General features: G+C 38.5%; 1 protein-coding gene across 1 annotated transcript; it reads right to left on the bottom strand.

Annotated features, from left to right (window-relative positions):
• Window positions 1-1189: 1189 nt before the first annotated feature.
• LOC131985508 (brevican core protein-like) lies at window positions 1190-23042 on the bottom strand. Its single transcript, XM_059350661.1, has 14 exons — window positions 22952-23042; window positions 14273-14352; window positions 13416-13775; window positions 13062-13236; window positions 12418-12545; window positions 11832-12125; window positions 10900-11739; window positions 8865-10583; window positions 4412-4519; window positions 4088-4246; window positions 3920-4002; window positions 3156-3300; window positions 2160-2342; window positions 1190-1942 (listed from the first exon to the last, which is right to left on the bottom strand). Exons 1-14 carry the CDS (start codon window positions 22969-22971, stop codon window positions 1821-1823), a joined length of 4416 nt encoding a protein of 1471 aa, XP_059206644.1. The 5' UTR covers window positions 22972-23042; the 3' UTR covers window positions 1190-1820.
• Window positions 23043-24646: the final 1604 nt, after the last annotated feature.

The raw sequence follows: 24646 nt of genomic DNA on the forward strand, positions 1-24646 counted from the left end.
CGCACAATTTCATTGGTCACATCACAATTTCGTTTCGCTACTAGTCTCTTCGAGTTGCAGGACAAATTATATATCAAGACGTGCGGTTTGATCGGGATTGGTGTGCTATTACTTACTTTTCTCTACGGAATACGAAAAACTGCCCAAAATTGCCCCAAAATGAGCAAAAAATAGCAATAATTGGAGATTTTTAAATGTCTACTTCTCCGGCATAATTTCACCTACAGACTCAATTTAAACAGGAGACACAAGTCTTGTGTATTGGTGTATTAATCCACATTTCGATAGGTCATATAGTTTTTTTTTATCAATCCCTGTTCCATGACCATGATCATTTTTGGAGAAATTCTGAGATTATAATGGGTGTGTATTATATCCTTTTTACTTCTTTACTTTTTTTAAAACTTTTTGAAAATTTTTTTTTTGTAACTTTGTTTTAAAAACTTTTTTTTAAACTTTAAAAAAAAAAACTTTTCAGGTCATGCGTACGCCGCGGCGCCGTAAGCCACGCATGCGCAGTACGCAGCGGGGACGCGCATGCGCAGTACTCGACCTGAAAAGTTTTTTAAAAAAAGTATTTTTTTATTTTTTAGAACAGTGCACTTTTGGATTTTTTTTTCCTCCTCAGAGACACAAAGTTGCTGATCTGTGTAATGTCTTGGCTTTCCTGGTTTGTAACGCTTGATATTAGGCCCATAATAAGTCCTTATAAGATGATTATCAACAATATTATGTGTTTATAAGCCTATGAATGTTGATAATGGTATCATATACCTATTTATTGTTAGATTATAAGTCATCCAAAAGCACTTTTCACACATTTAGAAGCACTTATAAGACTGTTATCTGTAAAACAGATAACTGTTTATACTGTTGTGTAGTTTATATTTATAACAATGTATATTTTATAAACTGATCACATGCTGTTGGATAAATTTAGTGCTGTAACATCAAGTATAACATTTCACTCTGTATGTATGTAGTGGAGTAGAAGTATGTAGTAGCATAAAATAAATAAATAAATAAATATTCACATTAAGTACACATGCACTACCTCACATTTGTGCTTATGTACCTACTTAAGTAAAATTACATACATCAAACTTTTCCTTTCATCAGGAAAGGATGTTTCTGCTGTATTGTCAGACGGAGTGCAGGATGTAAATGAAATGAAGGCCACACACGGAGCTGAGGGTAAAATAAGAGAACGATTTATTCTTCGTTCTGTTCTACAAAACTTTATTACAACATAAAGCTGATGAACAAAACTGCGTCTGCTGGAAATAAAAGGTTTCTCTTCAGAAGAATGCAGACAGCAATAACCACAGGTGTGAAAAAGGAATATATGTACAGTACTTATTGACTATTAGTTCAGATTGACTTTGTGCTTTGGAGTTGTTAGGAAAACAAATATCTGTGTTGGAGACAAAGGTTTTAAAGACAATAGCACCATTTTTTTTTTTAAAAAAAGGTTCCTGATAAAACAAAAACCACAAAGAGAACCATTCTTACTGGATACTTTTGGAGACACACATTTAATGAATTTTTTCTTTCAAACCTCTTCTTCGCTCACTACATTAAGCCAAAATTCAGTAGAAAATATTGTAAAGGACATTAAAAAGTAGGAAAGTTTTACAACATTAAAATAAAGCAAAGCCTGTCTGTTCACTCAGGTTTCTTGGCTTCAGTTTGTGGTTATTTTGTCCTGTGTGAGCGTTCATTCATTGGTAAAAAGCATTTGATTCTTGGCACCCTTTTTCATGTTACAACAGCAGAATGTAAGGAAGGAAGACGAGGAAGGAAAGCATGGCTGACATTTCTTAAAACTTGATGTCCCAGTACTGCGGTGTCTCTTTAGTGGCTTCAAAATCGTCTTCGGCAGCAGCAAAGTTGCTGTTGGTGTATGACGTCACTTCAGGGTGTTGGTCTGGACCTCCGGACTCTGAAAGGGAATTCAAAACCATTGTACAATAATGTATTAAAGGATAAAGCTGGTGTTATTCTCTTAACAATGACTATGTTTACATGCAGTCTAATATTCTACTTTTATTCAGAATATGACAATGGAAAGACACTCTACTTTAAGTCAGAATTTAGAAGCATTTCTTGAAAGTTTTTAAGAAATATAGATTTGTTTGTCAGGGTTTTTCTTATCTTACCAGGGACACACAGGATCTGGGGCCTCTCCCACCTGCCTTCAGATAGACACCTGATCACAGGATTCAGTCTTTGCTGGAAACCGTCAGTGCAGTGATAACGCACAACTGCATTGGTCTCGTATCTCTGTCGAACTTTTCCAAAGATGGAGGTGTTTCTGACTTTGGGTGGTGGGCCACATGAAGCTGTTGGAAGAGTTGACACAAGTTAGGTCCTCACTGGGGCTGATGTGTGATGGTGTAACAGCCACAAACAACCACACGAGGGAGCTGAAAACATTAATGTGGACCTCCAAATGTATAAGTCCTTCTTTAAAAAATACTTTATCGCAAGACTGCAAGAGTAAATCGAATTTTACACTTGCTTACACATAATGTTGTTCACATTTATACCGTTCTTCTGAATGTAGTTGAATAAATGGATAATAATAAATAGATAATAATAATAATAAAAATAATAATAATATTAGTATTAATAAAAATAATAATGATAAGGAAAATATTTTAAAAAAGGCTAGCATGATGGTACATATATATATATAGTAAAATAAAACAATACACAAATTAAAAATAAATAAATAAAATGAAAAAAATAAATACTACTACTACTACTATTACTACTATTACTACTAATACTACCACTAATAATAATAATAATAATAATAATAATAATAATAACGATAATAATAAAATCAAATGATTAAAAAAAGTAGACTAGTATGATGGTGCACATACATATAGTAAAAGTAAGAAAATAAAAATAAAAAACATTTAAAACAAATACATAATAATACAATTAAAATAAAGAGATTAAAAATAATAATAAAGTAGACTAGTATGATGGTGCACATACATATAGTAAAAGTAAGAAAATAAAAATAAAAAACATTTAAAACAAATACATAATAATACAATTAAAATAAAGAGATTAAAAATAATAATAAAGTAGACTAGTATGATGGTGCATATACATATGAATGTCTAATTCTTATTACTCACAGGTGCCTTTCTTGCAGGTGTATGCGAGGTGGTAGTTGCAGGGTACGTCACTCCAGCGTCCGTCATCGTGCCACACCATCACCACACAGTCTTCACCGGACAGGAAATAACTGTCAGGCTGCCCTCTGTACCAGTTCTCATACAGCTGCATCAGAAGAGACAGTTTGTTTTTAATGTGCAGGAAGAAATAATGACACGGAGAAGTAAACTCGGTCCACAATAATAATATGATTCTTTTTAATTATTCCTGATGTTGTATCATATAAAAGTAGCACAGCTCCTGTATTTTACTTCTGTTTTTGGTAAAATGTGCCATCATAAATATAATTTAAAAAAGTAAAAATCACTTAACCTGTACAAAGGTTTTCCCAAAGCTTATATAAAATACAAAATGTTGTATTCAAATTAAATGTGTGAACTCACCAAGGGTTTTAATACTATATGGGGAATTCACATTATGTATACCAGAATATTATTGAAATTCAATGATGTTAATGATGTTTCACCACTTAATGCACTTGTCCTGTGTCCTACTTATTACTTACTGTTATAACTTAATACATTTGCTGTTTGTGAACTTTAATTGCTACTGTCTTGGTCAAGGCTCCCTTGTAAAAAATATTCTGAATCTCAGTGGGAACAACCCTGGTAAAATACAGGTTTAATAAATAATAATAATAAAGAAATGTTTAGACATTGATGCATCTCTCCTGTGATGCTCTGTGTGGATTTCTTTTGTATGAGTGGTTTCTCATATTCCTCACCAGTGGGTTTCCATCAGACCATTGAAAATCATCCTCAATGGTTTTATCATTCAATCCAGTCCATTGATATTCTTTGTAGTTGTCTGGTGAGGACAATAAGTCAATTATATTCAGTCTTCAAGACACAATAAATGACTCCTACAGGACAAACCATGTTGTTGAACCTACTGTTGATGTAATTCTGCTCCTCGGGGGTTAAGATGGACACTAGATGAGCTCCCAGCATACGGCAGTGCTGCTCTGCAACCTCCCAGCTCAGACGCTGGCTGAAGTGCCGGTAGCAGAAACCGTGGAACTTATCCCAGCCCGGTTCACATCGCTCCAGGTCTGAAAACAGCACAGAGGAGGAGACAGGACATCCACAAATCTTTACAATGCCTCAAGAGGTTTTATGCTGCAGAAACAGTCACATGAAGGCCTCTTTTTTATTATATACAAGCTCCTAGCTTGCCAAATTGTTTGACAGACTTAACAGAAACTATTTCCACTCACCGGTCTGACAGAAATCTCCTCCATATGTTGGCAAACAGAGACACTGAATCTGTCCGTCTCTGTCAGTACACGTGCCTCCATTGAGACAGGGGTCGTCCAAACAAGCATCTGAAACAAAACAGAGGGTAGCTTCAGGTTATTCTGCTGCTGAAAATATTCAAGAGCACAGCCCACTGTCTGTGTGTCCTATTACTCAAGTATTATATAGTATTGTATTAAGTATAAGTATTTGGATAAAAAATTATTTTCTGCATCAAAAGACTTGGAAAAATTAACTTAAATGCAGTAATTGCAGCTTTGCACTTACATCAGTGACCATAAACATTGACAGAGGTAGATAGATATATTCAAATATATAATATATATAAAATATATATTATACTGCATTCTACATGTTAAAGCACCAGCATCCGACTGCCACCTGAGCCTACAGATGGCAGCAGAGGACAAACTTCAGAGTGTCACATGAGATCAAACTCCTTAGGTCCTCTTCTGTCTTCTTTGGTGCATCTCTCACTTCTGAGACCTTCTTTTTTCCTGTCTTCTTCATGTTACACTCTTTATTATAATAAACCTCTCAAAGTATATTTGTGAAAGGTGGATCCCTAATAACGCCAAATAAAACTACACTTTGTGACTGCGTCTTGGGGGACAGATCACGCAGAACCAAAATGCATGTTACATGTTAAACTCTGCCCACAAAGTTTCAGTTTGATTTACAGAAACTTGGAGCTGCATTCACCCCAGTACATTATAATGAATGGTATTTTGTTTGTTGGGTTTAATATTTCAAAACATTAAAAGTAAAGGCATACTATGCAGGAATTGTCCCTTTCTATTTGTAAACGCATCATTCTAATTTGGCCTCTCCTCATCTCAGCTTAATGAAAGTGAAAGCAAACCCCAGATTCAGTCTCGTTTTACGAAAAGCTTTGCCTACTTGGCATTTTGCCTCGGTCTATTTGCATTTTTAGTGCTGTGTCCGCTGTTTTCATAGTTTTGGGTCCCAAAGGTGATTCCCAGAAACGTCCCAAAATGAGAATAAATACATTGTTTTTGTTGTTTGTATTTTGTCAGGAAATCCTGCATAGTATACCCCTAAAAAACTACAGATTCAAGTCAAAGACACAGTTACACATGATGATCATCAGACCTTGTTGTGATCTGTTCTAAAAGTAACTCTCTACCAAAGCACACTGTCTTTTTTTGGTTGTTAGGTATTATAGTATGTCAAACATGTTATGGTACATACAAGTACACAATAGAGATAAAGACACTGGTGTTGCATCTTTTGTGTCAAAAACCCTTTGTGTCTACTCAGTGTCTGACAATGTAGCTGGCGACTCAAATAGCTTCTGTGCCTTTGTTTCACACTTGCAACTCTTCTTCAATGCTTCTAAAATGCTTGCACAGGGCCATTACCCACATTTTTAAATTATGTTAATTAAAAAAAAGGTAGAATCACAGATTATTAAGAAAATAAGTAACCAAAAAGTAATTTTGGTGGAAATAAAATACAAATCTGTTGGTTAGTCAGATCATGTAATTTCCCACAAAAGTTTTTGTGTCAACCTATTTGGAAAACTGAATATTTTTACTGTTGAATTCCTGTATGGAGTATTATGCTGCAAAGGAGAATATTTTCTTCACTTCAGTCAAAAAGTGATAATTAACCTGCAAAAAAGTGGTATAAGAGTACTGGTAAAGGAAAACGAGTGGTTGGAGTTTTAGTTTAATTTACTAAATTTGTAAAAGAAAGCAAAATGGAAGGCATGCATCTTCAAACTGAAATTAAACCTTTTACAAGAGGATTTTGGTTTATTTGCTCCATGACACCCCATAAACAAGATCTCTGCGGTGTCTGTCATTATACTGCACACTCACATACTTCTCTCTGGTTCAGTGTGTGTGTATATGCGTGTAATAACTGTTTTACACAAGTCAAATGAGAATCATGTGCACTCAAAGTAAAAGGATAATTTCGCTTTGCTGAAAAATACACAACTGTGGTTTAGAAAAGTATAGAAAATGAAACCTTCTGTTGTGACCCGAGTTGGAATATGGGCTTTGATTTTTTTGCTTTCTATGGTTCAATTGTCACCCTTTTATGGGAAAAAGTCTGCATGATTTCCATGTGTTTGTGTAGTTTTGTTCAAACAGCACACAACAATAAATTGTCTACGGGTGATTATGTGAGGTCAGTAATTTCGATTACTGAATGAGTGGTGGCTTTCCACCTGTCTTAAAACTGCTGAGTCTCCAGTCTTTTATCACCATGAACAGTCCAATATATATAATCATCACTGCTCACCACATTAAGTCTTAATAGAGGCACTGAAGATGAGATTAAATGTGGAAAAAATAGAAAAAGCATCTGCATGTCCCAATCTGTGCAATTTTCATTTACTGATGCACATTTAAAAAAGGTTTCTTGCCTCAGTAAACAAACATTTATGTGGATGCTTTTCCTCACCATGACACGTAGCGTGCTGGTAGTAAAAACTGTTGACATAGTGCTGTGTATACAACAAAAGCAAAGTAAATCGTAACTGCAACCTTAGGTTAACTGGAGCTTGTTAGCAGCCTTGAATTTAAATGTGAGCTCTTGCAGCACACGTGTATCACTGGGACGTAGATGTTAAATCACTCTGGATGTACCAGCTACTATTGTATAACCATACTTCCATTTTAATAACCTCTTTTTTTAAAATAAATATTGCCCCTTCTCTCATCTATTTAAAATCTCATCTATTTCTAAAAGATTTAATTAAAGATTTTTTTTAGATGCAATGTCCTAAATGTCAGTGAAAATGGGCTAAGGGGAAAAGTTGCACACAATGTTAATTATCACTCTAAAAAAAAAAAGCTGTTTGAGGGGGGAAACGGGTTAATTGCCAAGGAAAGAAAAACATCCTGTAGAGCATCATACTGAAACTATTACAACAAATGTTAGGTTAACAAATTTTTACTCCTGCCTCCTAAAAAGATACAACACTGTCTGATGTTACTGTAACATTACATAACATTTATATATATTTGTTGTACAATGCTGGAGTTAAGTTCACAAAGCAAATGTTTAGCTGACAAACATGCAATTTTGAATCCATCCCGTAATAATCTGGGCTGCTCTTATTGCAAATCAAGGATCCCCAACAAAGTCAAATGTGGTCTAAAATACCTGTAATTGAATATTAAGCCATCAGAAAAAGATTTACCCCATTATATTAGATTTCTTTTGGTATTATCATAGTAGTAGTAGTAACATATAACAACCCCCCGTGACAATGTTAGGGCTGACCTATTGACGATGATATTTCCCAAGTAAGGTGAGGGGAAATGACACAATGTTGAAAGTTTCTTAAAAACCTTAAACATTCTGAGCTTTTGAGAAAACATTCAGGGCTGGAGCCCCAGAAGCTACCCTACCTACCATGCCTAACATTTCATGCTTTATGAAAGCTTTAATTGTTTTACATTTTACGGAAAACTAAAACATCTGAGACTGAAGAAAAAACAAAATAACAGATTTATCAAGTGAAGGTGAGACGAGAAGCAGACATAGGTTAGTCGATTTTTATCATTCTTACACCTAAAACACAATAATGTACAAATCATGATTAAACAATAAGACATGAGCACGAAACACTGAGATTTAAAAACATACTGCTAAATGCTACCACTCACAACAAATCAATACTGAGCATAATTTGTGCTTCTGAACATAATAACAAACTGTGCTTCTGATACTTGACTGTCTAAGGTAGCAATAAAAGATTGAAAATCTGAGAAAAAATAACAATCTTGACACTTGATGTGAAATTATGGATTAAATATAAACATTATTGCTGTTGCACTGATTGCTGTTACATTCCAGAAAAAAAGATCAAGTCCCTTTATCAAGTTACTTCCAGATTACTGCAGAAGATATTGTGAGTTAGCAGGAAGAAATGGTGAAGAGAATAATCTGCACTTGTTTGGTGCAGAGATGTATTATTTGCAATCAAAATCCACTCATCTAGACGCTGAAAAAATGTTTACCGATGCTATCACCATCACTCTTGCAGAAAAGCACTGAAACACTCATTCATGAACACATCAGTATATTACAGTACTTCACAGAAGTCAATCTTTGGATGAGGAGGGAAAAAAACATCATGCACAACAAGACTGGGCTGTTGACAAATGTCAAATGGGAGCTGTCCCAGTGTGAGTATCTCGACGGGGGAGAAAAAGTGAGGAGTATTTTAAGGTGAAGCGAGGGGAGTCAGAAGGGTGAGTGGGCTTTCTGAGACAACAAGTGAAACAAACGTGGGAAGTCGTTTGAAAAAAAGGAAGGGGAGGTGTTTTACAGAAAATGGAGCAAAGTTGACAGATCAGGGATTTTAGTGCATCAGTGCGTCATCGAGTAGCAAGAGGAGGACGGTTAGGCTGATGAAAGTGGCTTTAACATTACCTGAAGCTTTCCCTGCACCGCCTACAGCCGCCCTCTCATTGGGCAAGATAAGCAGCGTGGGCGGCTGCGTGAGACTAAACTCAACATCCACCAGACCTTGATCCACTGGCGGCATGAAGGTCTTGTGGAAAACATTCGGAGCCGAGGTGGTGGGGCTCCAGCTGCGTCTGGACCAGTGCGTGGTGGTTGTGGTGGTGGTGGTGGTCGTCTTTTTGGGAGCCGGAGTGGGTTTTGTGCTTGAGGGGGAATCTGGAGCTGCCGTGGAGGTGATGGAGGAATGTTTTGAACTGTACTCTAGATGATTCAGTGATTCCTGGGGTCCAGTAGTGGTGGTCAGAAGAGCCCAGTTAGATGTTTGTGAATCGAGAGGAAAGACGGTAAAGTCCTCTTCCAGGGTTGGAGCTACGCTAGTTCCTTCTTCATCTATTGATACACCATTAGCTTCTTCTTCATCTGATGATTCACCATTAGCTTCTTCCTCTACTGTTGGGGCAACGGTAACGTCTTCTTCAACTGTTGGAGCTATGCTAGCATCTTCTTCATCTGTTGGTGCACCATTAGCTTCTTCTTCATCTGATGATTCAACATTAGCTTCTGCCTCTACCGTTGGGGCAATAGTAACGTCTTCTTCAGCTGTTGGAGCTATGCTAGCTTCTTCTTCGACTGTTGGGGCAACTTTAGCTTCTTCTTCTTCTTCTGTAGGGTCAATGATAATTTCTTTCACAAAGATTGGGGCAGTGTTAGCTTCTTCTTCTTTTTCTGTTGGGGTAATGTTAGCTTCTTCTTCAAGGACAAGGGTTGGTGCAGCACTGGCTTCTTCTTCCAGAGTTGGGTCAACAGTAACTGCTTTTTCAAGGGTTGGGGCAATGCTAGCTTCTTTCACAAGGACTGGGGCAACATGAGCTTCTTCTTCAAAGGCAAGGGTTGGGGAAATAGTAGTTTCTTTATCAAGGGTTGGGGCAGCGCTAGCTCCTTCTTCAAGGGTTAAAGTAATGTTAACCTCTTTTTCAAGGATTGGGGCGACGTTAGCCTCTTCTTCCAGTGAGAAGAAAGTTTGATTTTTCTCTTGAAGAGTTGTGGAAAGTTCGATTTCTTCTTCATGGGTTGGGGTAACCGTAACTTCCTCTTTAATAGTTGGGGTAACTTTATTTTCTTCTTCAAAGATTTGGCTAACTGTAACATTCTCTTCAATGGTTGGAGCGACTTTAACGTCTACTCCCAGCATTGCATTAACTGTAGCGAGTTCATGTCCACTTGCCTCTTCATACCCAGTGGTTGTACTATCCAAATACACTATGTAATCTGATGTGTGGTACCGTGCTGTGGAGGATTCAGTAGGCAGCTGGGAGGTGTTCAACCCACCTTGAGACTCAGTGGTGGCTAAACTTACTCCAGAAACCAGGTTGTCTTCTGACTTTGTCGGGTGCAGCTGTTTTCCTTCACTTTCCAGAGTGACCGTGTCTTCGATTTCTAAGCTGGTACTTCCCTCCTGTCTAGAATTGGGGGACTCCCACAGCTGTGGTGCTGTGGAGAGGATGTCCAAGCCCAGTTTGTCAGAATAACGTGGACCAGATGAGAGGGTCGGATCGGGGAGAGCAGTCTGAGGATCAGAAGAGGCACTGCTAGATGAAGCAGAGGGTGACTCATGAGTGGTGAAGCTGGAAGGCGAAGAATCTGATGTGGGGATGAAGCTGACTGCTTTGATGTCGAGTTCACTCTCTGGAAAAAAGCATAACACATTTTTAGAGCTTTAAATACATCCACTAAGGGAAGAATTTGTCATTTTGGGACATTGAGTCATTTAGGCACAATAAAGCTCAATAAATGCAAAGAAAAATCTAATTGTCATGCAATATTTAAAGTTATTCCACCTTAAATTATGTCTCCCTGGGAATGTTTGTTATGATGTCTGAAGAAACCTCGACGCTTGAACCTTAAGGTGTACTTTATATCCTAAAATGTTAAATGATTCCCTGAAGATATTGATGTTTGTACTTTTGTTAGACTTGGAAAATCAAATGTTTGCTTGAAATACCTTGAGAAACATCTCCAGACCCGTCCACATTGGCCCACATTGATGTTAGCTCCATGATGGAAGATTTTGTGGTTTGAGCTGATTGCGTTACAAGTTCTTCTTTTGAGGCCTGAGTTGAGAGAAACACCTGTATAGGATCTTCTTCTGCCGTCTCCTCTAGACCCACAGGGTCAAGGGTCATAGAGGTCACCTCCCAGAAACTCTCCTCCTGAGTGTGATTGCTGTCAGTCTCGCTGTAATTTGCTTGGAAGCTGTCAAAAAGCAAACTGGGCTCTTGTGTTTCTTGGGAGTCCGCCGGGCTCTCTGATGTAATCTCTTCAGGATGAACTGTCTGGTTGTGTGTGTGAGGTTCATAAGTTGTTTCGGGAAACCTTGTGCTGCTTTCAGACTCAGATTGGTTAAAGCTGGAGTTCAAGTTGTGGGCAGAATTTGTCTCATTGTAAACACTCGGCAGTAAAGACATGTTTCGAGGGGAGTCGTAGGTTTCTGTGGTGCTGATAGTGCTGTTCATCAGAGCTGTCGGATCCTGGGAGCTCATTTCTGTCGGAGATGAAGTTTCAATCAATGTCTGGAGGAGGTCCAGTGTAGGTGTGGTGTTGAGAGGAGACTCTTTTGTGTCTGGTTCAACTTTCTGATGTGTGTCAACACGGTTTTCCTCAGGAGAAAATGTCGGCAAAATGGGAAAAGATTCAACCCAATGAGCTTTGAGCTCCACTTGTTTTGCATGCTGGTTCAGTTGCAGCTCTTGATCTGTTTCCTTAAGAATAACAACATCTTGTCCAATGTCCTCAGGCTCTGTGGCTACGTAGTCCGGAAAATCAGTGGGAGTATTTCTATTATCTGTAGAGGACAGAAATGTAGAAAACTACATTTAGAAACATTTTTAAAAAACACTGCCAATGCATATTCAATGCATTTTCAAAAATACTCGCCTTTGAAACAATGCACGTCATGAAGGCTTGATGGCTCTGGGAAGCCAGTCTGGTTGCTGAAGCGGTAGATAGTTTTGACACCAGGCTGAGGCCCTCCGCAGCGATCCCGAGGGGTTATGATGGGATAGCGCACGCTACCATCAGACAGCCAGCCGGGGCTGCAGCGGTCCAGACCTTCACTCCATGCCAAGTACAGCTGTGCAGTTGTAGCCAGCTCTGCTCCTGCTGCTCTGCAGTATGACTGCGCTTCATCAAATGCCAAGTGCTGCGGGACGGGGTCATGAAACAACTCCCCTGCAAACACAAAGTATATCTCATTTTACTGTATGTACCATATGTAGATGTAGTTCTAGTGATATAGTGGCATAACTGATATTATTGGCCAATTTTTTCTGTGTCACCTATGTTGGCTGACAAAAAGAAATTGCTGTACAGAAAAAGATTTGTTTGAAGTTATTGGAAAAAGTTTGTAGGCTATGTAGATGATCTAACAGAGGGCAATACGTTCATTTTTCAAATGAAAAATGTCCCTTTGAACACATTACTCAGGCTTTGGTTTTATAGAAATAAGTATTATTATTCAAACCGTCAGTTTCCTCCACATAACAGTAAACATCAAACAGATCATCTGGGTGCATCGTCCCGTAGTTTCTCACTCCTGGTTGGCCGTCCATATCTCCGTAACAGCCTTCACGGGGCACTTGGATTGGATACCTGTAGGAATGGAAACAATCAGCGTTTCTAACGTAAAATTAACCTTAGACTTTGTAAACATGGCTTTAAATTATAGGAGAGATCCTGGACTCCCTGAAGTCTTTACTTCTTCCTACTCCTTTTTCGGACATGTGATTTTTTGTTTTTCTGATGTTCATTGATGTTGTTTGTTAGAATTCCTATTTTGAGAGTTGCTACATGTCTAGGGTTAATTTTATTTATTATTTTTGCTTTAATCAAAAAATGTTTTTAACTTATTTGTTACATTTTTGTCAACATATAACATTAAAAAAATAAAATAAAAAAAATGAATAAATAAATATAAAATAACGAAAAAATATATAACCAATAAAATAAAATAAAAATATAATAAACAAATAATATATAAGCATTTTGCACAAAGAGGTGCAGTCATAAAAGCATGAGTGTTTCATCGAGTATGAGCATCTCACATTGATATAAATAATTTCCAACTGCTTGTTCCAATATAATAATGTTAATGAGGTGATGAGATACCTGACAGACTGGTCTGCCAGCCAGCCTGCATCACACTGCTCGTAGCCGTCATAATAAGCCGCCAGCAGCTGGTCAGGAGTTGCAACTTGTGCCCCAATGGCCTCACAGGCTCTCTGGGCCTGGTGGAAGGAAAACGCATAGCGACCCAAAGCATCTCTGTAGTGGAATACAACACCTAAACACACACAAATAAGCACATATTTATATACAGATGTCATAAAACGCTCCTAAAACAACAACTTCTTACCAATAAATGTTAATATATGTAATATAAGCAAAGGAATATAGTCAAACTCAACTTTCTGTTCATCTAAATCTTTCAAAAACTGCAGTGATGACATTTTATTTCATTACCTTTGACCTTGAGCTGTACAAGGTCGCTGGCGTCCTCCAGGCCCTGCTGCACCTCGCAGCGATAGTGACCCGAGTCACTGGAACGCAAATCTCCGAGCCAGAGCGACAGATCATCAGGGGAGGAAGTGTAGTTGAGCCAGGCAGCGCGGTCTCTATACGCCTCGTTGACCTTCACCCTTTGACCCCGCGCCACTAAGATCTGTGTCTCCACGCCACCGGACACCACGGTCCACTTGACCCGCGGTGAAATAGAGGAGGAGGAGGAAAGAGTCACCAAGCAGGGGATGGAGATGGAGCTGCCCAGCGGGGCGGAAACTGGACCTGAGTGAGGGATGTTCACCTGGAGCTGGACGTCATCATCTGCAGGAGAGAGAGCGTAAAGCGTGTCTTACTTCTATGTATATAGTCTTATATATATATTTATCTACAGTCATGGGAAAATTATCAGACCATTGTTTTCTTCAATTTCTTGTTTATTTTAATGCCTGGTACAACCAGAGGTACATTTGTTGGACAAATATAATGATAACAACAAAAATAGCTCATAAGAGTTTAATCTAAGAGCTGATATCTAGCCATTTTCCATGGTTTTCTTGATAATAACCAAAATCATTATCAAGAAAACCATGGAAAATGACTTGATATCAGCTCTTAAATTAAAGTCTGATAAACAATTTGTGTTGTTATGGTAATATTTGTCCAAACAGATGTATCTTTAGTTGTAACAGGCATTAAATGAACAAGAAAGCAATGAGAAAACAAGGGTGGTCTAATATTTTTTTCCATGACTGAATATCTTATAGTCTTGAATTGGATGGATACTGTAAGTAAGAGATAGCGGGGAAATGCAGACGTACCAGATGCAGAGGGATTTTGTGTAGGGAAGGCCAGAGTGAGCCGGCAGACTGCGATGAGAAATGGAAGTATTTGGACATGTCTGTGGAATTAAAGAGTAAAAACAGAACATGATTTTATTGTGATCATCATTAGTAGGTAAAATATGAGACACATAAAGCAATGCTAAAGTAAACTCGGGGTAGGAAAGGACACAAAACGACAACGATGATTTCTCTTTACCAGTTTCCAATTTCACACATGTTTAACCTTTGATTGTCAGAGTGATGTATTGTGCTGATTCAGCCTCATCAAACTGATTTATTGTAATATTAAAGGTCACTACCTGCAAACCCGTGTCTACCTTCATTACAGCAGCATTACAGCAATTTTAGCTTTGCAGAGGTATTTATGCAGCAGCAAATAGACTCAACAGATTCAAGGTTACACTGTTATTTTCTGACTTTCATTATGTAATACTGTTAAAAGCTGAATTGCACCAGCAGAAATATATTAGAAACGAAAGCTTCACAAAGGCTTATGTTTAAAAAAAAAAAAGACCATAAAACATAAAGCATGTATAAAAACAGAGGGATTTCGACCTAAAGATTATCTAAAAATCTGTCTCTCGGAGCGGATTCCATTAAATCAAGACTAAGAGCCATGCTAGTAGATCTGTGAGGTTCTGTGAGCTCATGGATCAAATACTGAACAAATGTACTGGGCACAAACCCAGGGGCCCTATGTGTCAGGGGCCTTCACTTGCAAAAAGTCCCTCAAAGACCCATACTGACCACAAAGAAATGCAGAAATAACACAAAACGACCAAAAAATTACCCAAAAAAACCAACACAATACACTTATACAAATCAATCACTCACAAAATTATCACAAAGTGACACAAAACCATGAAAAGATGCGTAACGGCTAGAGAGAGATGCAAAACGAAAAAACAAAGGTTGCAAAACCACCACAAGGCTTTTTCATGTGTGTGTCTAGTGGCACTTAGTCTTATAATGCACCCATGTTTTTTTAAATAAATACTAATGTTACCATATTTGTTTAGCAGCAAGGAGAACATGGATTTCATAGCAATGCTTTCCATAATTGTTGAGATATGTTAACTCCAAACCATAAAGTTCACCCTCATGGTGGCACAAGAAGAACAGTCAGGGGGTCACCTTTAAATTCATCTCCTTGAGACCATGAACACCTGTACAAAATTGAATGCCACTCCATCCAAATAGTTGTTAAGACATTTCAGTTTCTGAGTTAAAGTGGTGGGAAATAAAACAAAAAACAATGATTTTATCGTTACATACTGGGTAAAGATAGAAACTGGCATTATAATTATACTAAGAGATGTTTTATATTTAGTCTTCTCTTACTGATATAAATACAGAACATTTTTATGTATTTTATTAGTATATTTGACAGGGACAACGTTCATTGATCAACAGAAAAAAGAACTGTAAATAAGCCAAAATTAGTCTACAAGTCTAATTTCCATCTGTTTGTCCCTGGCTCAATGTTAAAAAGGCACCTAAAAATAGAATAAAGTGACACATCTTATGAAACAGTATCAAAAACACCTCTCAGTAAAATGAACTACAACAGAGACTAAAGCCTCCAAAATGAACGTTAAGTTTAATCAACACAAAACTGAATATTATAACCCTCTTAATGATAAGTTTGACTGCATGATTGTTGTGTTAGACTGTATTAGTTTTAGTTGTAACTCAGAAACTGGCTGCAGAGTGTACATATACAGTCATGGAAAAAAATATTAGAGCATTTTCCATGGTTTTCTTGATAATAACCAAAATCATTATCAAGAAAACCATGGAAAATGGCTAGATATCAGCTCTTCAATTAAACTCTTATGAGCTATTTTTGTTGTTGTTATAATTATATTTGTCCAAACAAATGTACCTTTAGTTATACCAGGCATTAAATGAACAAGAAAGCAAGGAAAAAACAAGGGTGGTCTAATATTTTTTCCATGACTGTATATTGTAAGCCTACATGTGGAGAAAATCCCAATAACCTGTGTAAAACACAAACACATAAGTCCCACGAGACACTGAAAAACGTATCTCAGAGCTCAACTATGAAGTATAAAAGAACAGTTTCTCTGGTTTTCAAAGGGAAGTTGGGAGCACAGCCTCCCGACCACAAGCCATTCATCACCTCCGGGAGCTAATGACACGGCGTCTCAGCCCAGAGGCACCCTGCCAGCTCCCCGTCACCAGTCTGGCCCTGTTATTAACCCAGCAGGCATGGCAGGACGCTCGCTGCGACCTCACACAACCTCGAGAGGCGGCCACGAGGAAGCTGCAATTGTTCAATCATCATTAAAACACAGCTCTGCAGCTCCAAACGACTTCTACTTTACAATTACATGAATCAATTAGTTGAAAACTGTTGGAAGAAAAGTAATTTTTTTACTCAAACTTGCAGGTCACAGATGTGAATATTTTGACCTTATATGGACAAAACAAGCCATATACAGAAGTTATCTTGAGCTTGTTGTATTTAACCGAAGTTAAGCACAAGTTTACTTAAAGTACGTTTAAAAACATGTATTTTGAGTCACTCTATTGGTGATAAAAGACCTTGTTTTTGCAATATTATGAACTGTGTTTCTGTGGTGACATTCCCGGGAAAAATCAGAGGGTTGGCCGAACTAATTTAAAAGACTAATTCAACTCACTAATGTGTGAAGCGGTGTTCTGTTTTTTTCTGGTCCCTGGTAGCCTTGAGAGTAAACAGTTACTACGGACAAATGAACAAAGAAAAGATTGATGACTACAGACGTTAAAACTTAAAAAAAAGTAAAGGACAGATCCAAAACACACCTGCAGTTACTGCTTATCACCATAAGTGCTGCTAAAGAGAACTAAATATAGATATCTTAGCTGTTATAACAATCAAAAGTAAAAGTTATGCAGAGTTTTTATTTTTTTAAACTGGTTATTTGATGGTTATATCTATTAAACCTCCTGTTATGTTTGTTTCTCAGGAACAGCAATAATGTTCGTGGGTCAGTTTGACCTGGGGCATGTTTAATTATCCAAAAGTGTCAGAAACTAAAAAATCCCAATAAACATTGTTTATACTTCATTAATAACTCCACTACTAACAATTTCAATCAATATTTAGTGCAATGGTGTTCTTTACTTCTTCTTCTTTTTTTTTTTTTAAAAGACTTAACTTTTTTTGTTTTTCTTTAAACTTTGAAATGGGTCAATTTGACGCACAACATAACAGGAGGGTAAATCTGAAAAGTCACTTGAGATAAATGTAATTAAGTAAAAAAGTACAATATTTCCCTATGAAATGTACTAGTAGCAGTACAAAGTAGTACTTATGTAAGCAATGTTTAGGACAGAGAAACTCTTTAACTCCTAAAGATTGTTTGACTGTTGCTGACTCACCAATCCAACAAAACTTGCTAAAATAAAAGCTCCTAAATCGCTCTCTTCATGGACAAATATTGAAAAGAGTACAGAAGAACCGTGTTTGTGTGTGTGTGTGTGTGTGTGTGTGTGTGTGTGTGTGAGTGTGTGTGTGTGCCAGCCTCATTCACTTCTGTCAAAAAGAAATTTAATAAACAGACATAAGATGGCAGTATGTCTCACTTATACACAATTCAGTCGTCTAAACTAGCATACAGTAGTATAAATGTGTGTATAAATGGCACAGATTCTACCTTTTTTGGAAAAATTACTAAATCCACAGTCACAATCAGATCCACAGAAGTGAGCCAAGCGTTAAACAAGCACTGATAAACTTTTCTGCATCTGTGTATCGAACACTTCGGCACAAACACAGCTCGCTAACTTGTGTCAGATTAAATGGACTTCTTTGATGGCAGAATAATTGTTGTCTGTTTCTTCAGCCAGCTGGGCGGACTCCACAGCGCTGGTATCACTATTAGTATTCTTGACGGGAAAACGCCGCACAAAAAGCGAGCAGTGGGCCAGGAGGACAGCTGCACACTGTGCTTTCACTTCAGGCCGACTCCCTCACAAAAGGCCTCGCAGGAAAATTAAAGGACGGGGCGCTGGCACACTTAGCTGCTTTTTCCCTCTCCTTTCTCTTGCTTCTTTTCAAGGATGGAAAAGGAAGTTTTAAAACCACTAAGAATCGTTCTGGAGCAGGCTTTTGTACAAAGGGCCACATTAAGACACTGCACACTGTTTCGGATGGTATCACTGCTGTGAGGGTGTGCTTTGTGTGTGAGAGTTTGTGCATTCAGATTGATGACAGAGGGGAAAATCCTGGGTGCTTGCTTTGTGACTTTTTTAAGATTGCACAATTTTTGTCCTCGCCGTCATCACCAGCAGGCACTCTGCAGCTCTGCTCTCTTTAATGAGACTAACAATGAAGACAAGTCAAGCTAAAATCAATGCCACCCACTGCATTTACAGGTCTGGAAACTGCAGCCGATGCATTATTCACAAGCACAACTAATCCAGTCTCCTCCTCCTGCAGAAACATACTAGTAAGCAAAAAAGATTGACATCAGTTACTTTAAGCATCTCTTTAATGCTGTCAGTTTTAAATTTAAATGTGATGAATAATAATGAAGCAGGAACATGTAATCAGATGCTGAGCCTTAGTTGTCATTGTAGCATTGACAACTAAAAGCTTGCTCACTACATGATGTGGGTGGCCTCTGCAGTACTCTGCATCAAGGTCAACTCAGGCAAACCTCGTCTCCACCAACAAGCAGGAAAATGGCTCCTGATCTCACTTTAGCAGGTCAAACATACCGAGACAGATTTGACTGATGTAAGCTCAGTGAAAAGCACTGAGCTTTAGCAGTGATGAGTCTATGATAGAGGACAAAGGACATGAGGCATCACTAAAATTTACAGGAACTTGGTTTTAAAAGGGAAAAACCAGTCTTGCCGAAGTTTTTGTATACCACATAAATGTTTATTCTTCTTCTTTCTCTTTTTTTTAGATTTATTGACTCAAGACTACAATGGCACAGTTCAAACTAAATATATAATAGGAAAAAAATCTAACATAAATTACAAAACATATATATTTTTTAAGAAGGCAGCTTATTGTTACCTCTGCCAAGGAGGTTATGTTTTCAGCATGGTTGGTTTGTCTGTTTGTCAGCAGGATTACAGACAAACTACTGGCCTGATTGTCATATATCTTGGTGAAAAGGTGAAGCATGGATCAAAGAAGAACCCATTAAATTTGAAGTGGAAATGATCCGAATTACAAGGCGGATGAACAAATTCATTTTCACTTTAATTACCAATGCAGATAGGGCATTTGTGCTGCATTCATGTACTGTCAGAATAATAAAAAAATACTGGAAAACAGTAACTTTAAACATGTATTTTAAACAATAAAATACAACAAAATAAAACACAACTTCCCAACTGTGGGAATGGGACGGTCCAAGGAGCATGTGAATGCACCACTGGCCTTGGCGGACGACTGCACCCTCCGACAGCCATTCTAGTTTACATATAACTCTTCCCTTAGTCCCCCTGCAGACGCCTTTTAAAGTATGTAAAAATACTCTGCTATGATTGATATTCTGCCTAACATGTTTTTTCCACAAACTTTATGAAGGGGGTGGATGCACACCTAATCTCTCTCCCTTTGTTGTGAAATTCTGGATCTGGTCTCACACCCCGCCCACCTGCGCTGCATGTGCTAGGTTGACCAGTGAAAGAGTAGTGCAGCAACTAGCAGAAGTATTCGAATGGCAAGTGTAGTGAGCATCTTTTACATGTTTATGTTGTGTATTAGCTTGTTAGCTTGACAATGACAGTGGCTAACAGTTAGTGGTTTTTAAATATACAATAATATATGCTATCTGCTTGAGGGTTACAGTGTGTTTTAACTCTTACTGATAAGTCCGCTTTGTGCTGGTGTCATGGTTTCCGGTTGTACCTCTCCCTCGTCCTTTATGCTTCTGTTATTCTACCCTTCCCTTGTGTTTTTCTGTTTGTCTCCTGTTTGTCCTCTGTGTGTGTTTGTGTCTGGGCGGGGCTGGACTTTTTGTCCAACCATATCACCTGACTTCTCCCTTTGCTCCTGTCATTATTACTACAGCCACTAGAGGTCACTGCCTTACAACAAATGTCAATATGGTTCACAAATAGCTGCACCTACAGCCTCACGATTATGTGGGTTATATATAAATTACAATGTATTAAATTTCATAGGTACAAGTCTGCTCTCGTCAACAAATGAATGTTTCCCATTTAACAGATTAAAAGTGTAAAATGACAGCCAATTAATAGGCTTGTTGCTTTTCTATGCTGATGACATTCATCTGTTAACTGAGCACCAGAAAAAACTCATCAGAAAATCCTCCATAAATTACACTTATTTCATACAAAACCACAAGATCCGAAACAACCCAAATTCCCAGATGTTGCACAGCCATCCAGAACAGTTTATACTTCAGAGCAAAGTAAGCTGCCCCTGCCTGACCCAACAGGAACTATTCACTCAACAGCACTCCTCCGACTCACTGCACCATCAAACATCGCACCTCCACACATCCGATGTGCTGCCCTCGCTCAAAGGAACCCTTCCCACCTCCCAATAAACCCACTGTCTGTCTCCGGACAAGATGACCCATTTGAGAAGAGCCACCCACCACATGATTCACCACCCACCATGCCTGGGAAAGAGTCGACGGATCAAACAAACACCTGGTCTCAGACCTGACTCAGCAAATCTTTGGACTGACCACAGCCTGTGCATGGCAGTCCATTCATAAACCGTGCAAAGACACGCTTTGTTGTGGATTCCCTCTGTGCTGCACTAGGAAAACTGACGGATAATTTATTCCAGATATGACTCTCCTGATCTATGTTTTGAGGTGTGGTCTGCTTCCTCATCAGACCCATCAATTTCACATACACAGGCTTGACAATCATAAAAGGACGATTAAACTACTGTTTCTTATGAAGAACTCTTAAATGTGAAGCTCTAAAAAACTTGATTTACATATCATCACCTTCTTAAAATAATAGCCTATCATTTTTTGCCCAAATCATCATCATGATGCTGGCCACCTCTGGAAAAATCACCAAAAAACACTGAAAAAAAATTACATGGGCTCTTATTTTAAGAGGGTGTTGATATGTAAGTTCAGTATATTGCGTACATGACGTAAGTACGGTACATAAGATGTAAGAGCCACCTATCAAACCCCAAACCCAAAATAATTTTGTTACTTTATCAGAAAAATGTATGAATTAATGGGGGGGGGGGGGGGATAAAGGACTGGCAAGTGATTGAGAAATCTGAAACCTGGCTGCTCGGTGGCCGTTATCCTCCACAAACACTGTTACAGACTTCATCCATAGTTACAACTTCATCCCTGCAGCTGTTTGGTCATCAGCAGCAGTAGATGTCCTTGCTGTTATGCAACATGGCACACCATCATAGAAAATTATGAAATATCTGCTATAAATCAGGAGACACTGCTGAGCATCTGCTCTTATAACGTGATGCTTAATATCAACACTAGGCCACTAAATTTAAGTTTTAATGGTTTTGAATTTAACCACAGATGGGTCAAATATTATTAGAACGGAACAATATCAGAGCTTGACTTGCTCCACTGGTCACTAGACCATGAATAAGAGACAAACCCTTAAAAGTCTGATCTTTTAAAAAAAAACTTTATCTCTTCTGTACCTGTCCATTAATGGCATCTACCTGAACCCCGAGGTGGAGACAATAGACAGAAGAGGACAAATGTGCACTCAAGACAAAAAGCTGGTTCTTTGTGTCTCCTTCAGGGCACATGAGCATTTCAGAGCTTAAAGTGAGTAGCATCCATCAATGCTTTACTCCCATTTATAACAGCATTTAAATGAAATACAGATTTGCACCAGATGTGTTGCTTTCTAAATGCAGAGAACAGTGAGTCAATGCTGTCACAGTTTTTCATTCAGTCTCTTGGACATTTTCATGCTCACCTGTGTGGAAGATCATTACAATAACTATTATTTGAGAATCATGGGGACTGATGGGGAGGAGGCGGAAGAAGCACAAGCCTTTAAGAAACAGCTGGAAGGTTCATTAAGGGGCTGCAACAATTAGTTAAATAATCAATAAGTCGACTGATAGAAAGATTATCGCCTACATTAACTATCTGATAAACGATTAGTCTCTAAAATATCATTTCTCATACAAAAAAAGAGAAAGAAAATGCTGTTTTTGCTTCTCAAATCTGGAAATTTCCTGTTTTTCTGTGTTTTATATCACATTAAACGGAATAGATTTGGATGTTTTGGAATTAAGGCATCACCTTGGACTTTAGGAAACTGGGATGGACATTTATTTTTTTAGTATCCTCTGACATTTTATAGCAAACGGTAATCCTGGTGCTTAAGGGAAACCAAAAGAAAAAAGCACAAAGCCAATTAGAAGAAAGTTATACTTAACTAAGTGCGTCAGTCCCACAAAATGACATTTTCTGGGGAGAAAATGAACAACTGGCCGCAATTTCAGGACCTCCTCTGAGGACAGCAACTATGCAATTAACTGGTAAAGAGGCTCATTTTCTTTAATGACACTATAAATTTTACTACAAATAGCATTGTAATGTAAAAGAAGTTGGACCGCATCATCTGCGTATCATTAACGCAAACAAGCACAAACAAACAAACAAACAAACAAACAAACAAACAAAAAGAGCGTACCGGCTTCTTCTCAGCAGCATTTCAGCTGATGCAGGATGGATTGACTTGCTGTAAAAAGTATTTTCCGTCAGCTCCGCTCGGCGTGCTGCAGTGCGTCTGTCCTGTGTGTTGGGAGGAAAGCGGCTCAGGATGCTCTGCTGCGCAGGTATGATGGGAGCTGGGACCGACCGACTCCGAGGCTCGGTGAAAGAAAAAGGAGGGAGTTAAGAGAAAGTGAAGCCAGATATCAAATCCTGAACTGCCCACTTTTTCACCCAACAATCGGGATGGAGATGGCGCATGCCTGTCAAGAGGGATTGGGAGGGATGACATCTGAAATAACCGACGTTATAGGCTATGAAGTGAACAGAGATTACCCAAGTGGAGTTTTTTTTTCCTGAAGGGAAACGACAAATACACTAAGCGTCATTTGGAGGCAGAGCAGCAGCAGCACAGAGCTGCTGATGCTGCTGCAGGTACTGATAATGCAGCAGTCACCTACAGGAGGAGGGTGAGAGCTGACAGTAACACCTCATCAGTTAAATGGACTGTTGAAACTTTGCATGTTTCACCAGCAGTTTGCAACATCATGCAGGGGATCAGTTCATCTGTGTGTGTGTGTGTGTGTGTGTGTGAGGAGAGACCACAGCAGCAGCTGCTCAGTCTGTCACTTTACAGCTTCAATCTGCAGGGTGTGTTTGACACCAGCGTTTGATTTGAGACCCAGAAAGTCAGTGTCACAGTTCAGTAACTGCATCCAGAAATAACCATGAAGAGAAAAAGAAAAGTCACAAACAAGCCGTTTATTTACCAGCACTAACTGTACTTCAAAATAGCATAAAAATAGAAATCTGTTTTTATAAAAACACTGCACCAATTTTATTTTAACCCCTCAACATTCTGCCAGAAATAAAGGGGACAGGGGGGATCAGGGGGAGATAGCAGGTCAACAGTATATGTTGATAGAAGTGTTCATCATCTGAAAGCTGGGGGTTAATAGCGCTATGATATGACTATATGAAGTCCATTTCCATGCTCAATTCTGTTGTTACACAAATATGATGCCTTTTTTAGACTTGAGAATTGACTTGGCTCAATGGTCAAAAATACATCCAAAATATCACATCAAGACACCAAGACTCTGAGAAGCACCATAAGGCAATTGTGTGGCAAGCACTTCTGTGCTGGAAACAGCTGAGAAATCCCCTCATTGTCAATATACATAAGCCATACATCCTCTGGAAGTTTTAGGTCTGACTTTTTGTAAAGTTCTATGAGGCTGTGATTTTTCTAGAGGTCGCAGCAGGTCATTTTATACAGTGAGGTCAAGTTAAAAACTGCTGGTACACTTAAGAGTCCCAGCTTAGAGTCCCAGTTTCCAGTGATAATTTTCTAATTTAAGCAATTCCAGGACTGGACAGGCCCCAGTATGCAGAAATTTTCAAATCCAATTGGTGAACAGCCGCATGGATTTTGCCACACACACAAGTGGGCATTCTTTTAAAGGCCAGAGGTGATGGGAACCCATTGAAATCAATCAGACATCATGGTACCAATGGATTCTTCGATCTTCTAGTTTCATATGATACCAGTATCTTATCCATAGCTTTAAAACTGATCCCACTACAGCCTCTGAATGATAAAAAGTCATCAAAGAGTTCAGACATCCCAAGGGGGGCTTATCATGCACATGGGGGTAATGAAGCACACCTTCAG

The sequence above is a fragment of the Centropristis striata genome, chromosome 14 (genome assembly GCF_030273125.1).
Source record: "Centropristis striata isolate RG_2023a ecotype Rhode Island chromosome 14, C.striata_1.0, whole genome shotgun sequence".
In the NCBI taxonomy this organism is placed as follows: Eukaryota; Metazoa; Chordata; class Actinopteri; order Perciformes; family Serranidae; genus Centropristis; species Centropristis striata.